At 36.8% G+C, this 5,444-nt stretch overlaps 1 protein-coding gene across 1 annotated transcript; it reads left to right on the plus strand.

The window, feature by feature from the left end:
• The first annotated feature begins 2,901 nt into the window (after positions 1–2,901).
• On the plus strand, positions 2,902–3,396 carry LOC124917768. Its single transcript, XM_047458088.1, has one exon. The coding sequence runs from the start codon at positions 2,902–2,904 to the stop codon at positions 3,394–3,396; it is 495 nt and encodes a 164-aa protein (XP_047314044.1).
• Positions 3,397–5,444: the final 2,048 nt, after the last annotated feature.

Genomic DNA, 5,444 nt, shown 5'->3' on the forward strand with positions numbered 1-5,444 from the left:
ACAATAATTTCTTTTCTTATACTCTATTTAATTATTTCAAACAATGTTTCTTTAATGATTCTCTGAATATTAGTTTTGAATGTTTGATGTAAGTGAACAAGGGTTTTGTTTATTTATAGGATGAATGCAGGTGTTGATATATATGCAGGTTTGCAATTTCTTCATCAAAAAGGGGGAAATTGTTGGGTCAAATTATTTTGACCGTGTATTGAAATAATTTAACCATTGAGATTTTGATGATGAAATGACTTATGAGTTTTGATGCAGGTGTATTGAAATAATATTTCATAAGACTTGGATCTAATGAGGGTCATTAGACCGATTTTTGGCATTAAATGCATAGAATTAGACGTACATTCTAACTCACCGGAGTTAGACGTGTAGACTAATGAATGCATATAATTAGACGTATAGTCCAACTAAACGGAGTTAGACATGTAGTCTAATGAATGCATAGAATTAGACGTACAGTCTAACTCATTAGAGTTAGACGTGTAGTCTAATGAATGCATATAATTAGACGTACAGTCTAACTCATTGGAGATAGACGTGTAATTAGAAGGATGGTCTAATAGATACACGGAATTAGACGTAAGTCTAATGTATTGAGAATTAGACGTACAATCTAACTCATTGGAGTTAGACGTGTAGTCTAATAGACGTGTAATTACACGGATGGTCTAATAGATACACGGAATTAGACGTAAGTCTAATATGTTCGGAATTAGACGTACAGTCTAACTCATCGGAGTTAGACGTGTAGTCTAATATATTTGTAATTAGACGAATAGTTTAATTTGTGCAGAATTAGACGTGCAGTCTAACTCAGTGGAGTTAGACGTGCAGTCTAATAGAAAGTGAAAGTTAGATGTGCGTCTAACTCCTTCAGACAAGTCTGAGGTAGAACCGGAATTAGACGTGCAGTCTAACTCAGTGGAGTTAGACGTGTAGTCTAATGGTTATTGGATAATTAGAAGTGTAGTCTAATTAGTGAAAGTTAGACGTGCGTCTAACTCCTTCAGATAAGTCTGAGGTAGAACCGGAATTAGACGTGCAGTCTAACTCAGTGGAGTTAGACGTGCAGTCTAATGGCTATTGGATAATTAGACGTATAGTCTAATTAGTAAAAGTTAGACGTGCGTCTAACTCCTTCAGACAAGTCTGAGGTAGAACTGGAATTAGACGTGCAGTCTAACTCAGTGGAGTTAGACGTGCAGTCTAATGGTTATTGTAATTAGACGTGAATCTAATTCTATTAGACCAGGCGGTCTAATAGACGTTACTATTAAAAGGAGATATTTTATTTCATTAGACTGATTTTACAATCCGTCTAACTGAAATATGTCTAATGCTCAGTTTAAGAAGTATGTTTGAATCTAGCATTTCACCTACGCACATGTTATAGCTGTACCCTACTCCTGCTTCACTTTCTAGTGAAGATTAGTACAACAGCTATATGCATCCAACCAAGGAATGCCACGTAAGAGAATTTTCCTCACATTACTTGTTTTGCAGGTACATCTCTGATGGAATATTCGGCGCACTACCAGTGATGTACGGCCACGATCCTTGTGCTCAGAACCTGATGTGTACAATGGAGGCTTCCCAATGGAAGAGTGCCACGTATTAATCTAAAGATTCGACCGTTAACTCCTGCTCAGTATTTAACAAATCTCAAGGACAACGAACAATAAGCCTTACGAACTTAAGCGAATAAAACGAACAAGCAATCTGATTTTGCTGAGAGAGAAACTACTCAATTATTTTGCTTACTGAATTCATACTGTGAAGCTGCTTTCTGATTGTACTGTGTGTGAATCAAGAGAGAGCTAGAATCAAAGCACCTTTAGCTGAGTGATATTCTTCATCTTGTAATTGAACGGAAAGTGTTCTGTTCAATAGTGAGCTAAGTGTGTGTGTAAACTGTATTTGATTCGAATCATATTATAGTGAATCCTTCCGGTGGTTGGAAGAAGGGGTGACGTAGGAGAGTTTCTCCGAACATCCATAAACAAACTACTGTGTTCTTCATTTCTGTCATCTTTTCATATTTCATCTTGTGCTTCAAACCCAAGTAAACAATTCCGCCTTGAATCTGTTTCAAGTGTTTACAAAAGTTTGCGTAGAATAGAAAGCGAATTAAATCCCTAACAGGATTTCTTTCAAACCGTTTTCCATAAGCCTTCATCCTTAGCCAGACCCCAGTCTCTATCGATAAAGCCGATCCTAACACAATCAGAATCAAAGATTATCATGCAGGTATCTGTTGTATGAGAAATATGACCGTTGTCATATTTTCACTACTTAAGAGAAGGCTGAAGATCAACAATACATATACAAGACACAATACGAACAACGGACACAAGAAGTATTACATCAAGTTATAGAACCGAAAATTTTCAAATTGTTCTTGTTTACATTCTGTCTAAAGTGTTAAACTGTATTTCACTCATTTTGTGTAAGAAGTGAAAGTTGTAAGTCAATAATGAGCAGTAAATAAATCTCGGTTATTTAACGTGTTGTAAAGGGTGTTTAATATTCTTAGTGAATATCCTTCTCAAGGTTTGAGAAGAAGGGGTGATGTAGGAGTTTTATCTCCGGACATCTATAAATCTTGTGTTGTGTTTCCTATCTTCTCCATACCTCCTTATTGTTGTCCGATCCGTGTGAGTGTGTTGTTTCAAGTTGAAACAAACATTTCCTTACTTGAACTCGGTTCAAGAGTTTGTGACAACTTGCGTAGTATTGAGACCGATATTAACTTTTAACCGAGTTAGTATCGCTCGTCGTGTTGTGTAAGCGTTCGTCTAAGCTAGACCCCCCAGTCTCCCTCGGCGATCCCAGTCTTAACAAGTAGTATCAAAGCAGCTAGTCTTTATACTCAAGAACCCCGACACAAGCATGCCTTACACCGAGAAACCTCAAATGCTAGAAAGTGAAGAATTTATCGATTGGAAGATTCGGATGCATCTGTATTTGACCAGAATGGATGATGAAATGATGTTCGTCCTATCCGAATGTCCGATAAAGATCAACAAGGAAATAAGTGAATGGACAGCGGATGACCGAAGGAGGAACAACCTGGACAATCTCTGCAGGTGTGCTATATACAAAACGTTGGATATAAATACCTTTGCAAAAATCAGAGAATGTTCCACCGCTAAAGAAGTGTGGAAGACAATTATTCAACTTCATGAAGGGAATGAGAGAATTAGAGAGAACAAGATATTGGTGGCCACTCAGAAGTTTGAAAACATTAAGATGCGTCCCGGGAAAACTATGAAGGAATTTGGTGACCGATTCACAAGTGTGGTAAATGAACTCTCACTCCTTGAAAAGAAATATGACAACAAAGAAACAATCATCAAGGACCTAAGCTCACTTCCATGCGCATGAGATATTAAGACCATGGTGATGAGAGAATAAAACAGTTTTGGTAAGATGAAGCTGCATGGAATCTTTGAAGATTTGAGAGTTTATGAATTCGAAATGAAGTCCAGAAATGAGGATAAAGGCTCAGCATCAACCACTATTAGAGCTCTGGTGACCTCTGTGGTACCGACAGCGGCTCTTGTACCTGTGAAATTGGATGAGCAGTTTAGTGAAGATGCAATGGTCATGCTAGCTAAGAAGTTTGGAAAGATCATGAAGAAGAATCAACTGACAAACTCATACAACTACACATATTCTAACGGTAATAAGTCTAACGTTTAGTGTTATAATTGTGATGTTTTAGGTCATTACAGGTTAAGCCTCTAATAGACAACAGAAAACCGAATGATCAAAGGGATGAACACCAGTCAAACAGTCAAGGCAAGGAGATCCAAAAGGCGTTGATAGTCGATGATGGTGGAAGTCATTAGACACATACTGATTCGGACAGTGACGATAAAGGAATCAACTGTCTTATGGTAAATGAAGAAGAGATATTTAATTTTACCTCTGAGGAATTTACCCGAGAGTATTTGGTTATTGCACTCAATGACATGGTCATTGAGTATAAGAACCTGTCAACTCTTGTACCGACCCGACTAAATTTTAGATCGGTGAACCGAGCAAAACTGAAATTAGTGAATCGAGTGAAATTCAGACCGGTGGAACAATTGAACTATCCTTTGAGAATGAAAAGCTCAAGGAGACAGTTCAATCATTGACCGAAGAAAATGAACGAACTAAATATGTGATGGCTGCATGGAAGAGATCTGGAGATGCTGTGAGCCAGATGACGAATCATCAAAGACCATATAACTGTAAATTCGGTCTAGGATATGACAATAGCAATCCAGATAAATCTAAATCCTCCAACTGCCAATGGTTTACTCTCAGTAAAGACAAGTTGCCTTTTGTAAACTTTGTCAAGAGTTCATCAACCAACATTGAAGCAACTCACGATTCAAAACTGGCAAAGGAACTAACATATGTAAGACCAACCGACACTTCAAGATGGCTTCATCCTGAGAGAAGGAGAGTCATCCGGCCGGTTAGAAAAGAGCATGATAGATATTCAAATAGGACCAATCAAAGATCAGCACTACAACATAATGAGGTAATAAAAGGCAGACATAGAGATGTCAAGCCTGGTCAAAGTAGATCTATTAAAATTATCACAGGAAAACTCATTCGATTAATTAAAGTATGGATTCCCAAGGGACTAATTAACCATGGATCTAATTGAATGTGGGTACCAAAAAGGTGTAAATAGTTGTATTTTGCAGGTCAAACAGATTAAATGGCTGGAAAACTTGGAATGGTACTTGGACAGCGGTTGTTCTAGGCATATGACAGGAAACGATAAGCTGTTGCCCAAAATTGTGCAAGAATCCGGTTCAATGATAATTTTCGGTGATAGTTCCAAAGGTAAAGTTATGGGCAAGGATAAGATTTTCCATGACAACCTAACTATAAACAATGTATTACTTGTTGAAAACCTTCACTTCAATTTGCTAAGTATTAGTCAAATGTGTGATATAAGGTATACGGTTGAATTTCACAAACAATCATGTTTAGTTAAGAATCAACAAGGCAGTACTTTACTAACCGGAAATGAAATAGGAAACATTTATAAGGTAGACTGGAAAACTAAATGTGATAATCATGTTTGTATGATAACTGAAAATGATCAAAATTAGTTGTGGCATAAAAGACTAAATAATTTGAAATTTAAGACCATTAATTATATTTTCACTAAGGATTTAGTTCAGGGAATTCCTAGCATGAAGTTTTCAAAAGATAAAGTATGTTCTGCATGCCAAATGGGAAAACAAATCAAATCAACTTTTAAGAGTAAAGAGCATACTCAATCTAACCAATGCTTAGAATTACTTCACATGGATCTTTTTGGACTGATTAGAGTGACAAGTTTAGGAGGAATGCATTATACTCTAATAATTATTGATGACTACTCTAGATATGCTTGGGTTATATTTCTGGTATCCAAAAATCAA

The sequence above is a fragment of the Impatiens glandulifera genome, unplaced genomic scaffold (assembly GCF_907164915.1).
Source record: "Impatiens glandulifera unplaced genomic scaffold, dImpGla2.1, whole genome shotgun sequence".
Classification (NCBI taxonomy): Eukaryota; Viridiplantae; Streptophyta; class Magnoliopsida; order Ericales; family Balsaminaceae; genus Impatiens; species Impatiens glandulifera.

Bases quoted from the DNA above. Each gene is read 5' to 3' on its own strand.
- LOC124917768 (XM_047458088.1), top strand. From the start codon at position 2,902: ATGCCTTACACCGAGAAACCTCAAATGCTAGAAAGTGAAGAATTTATC.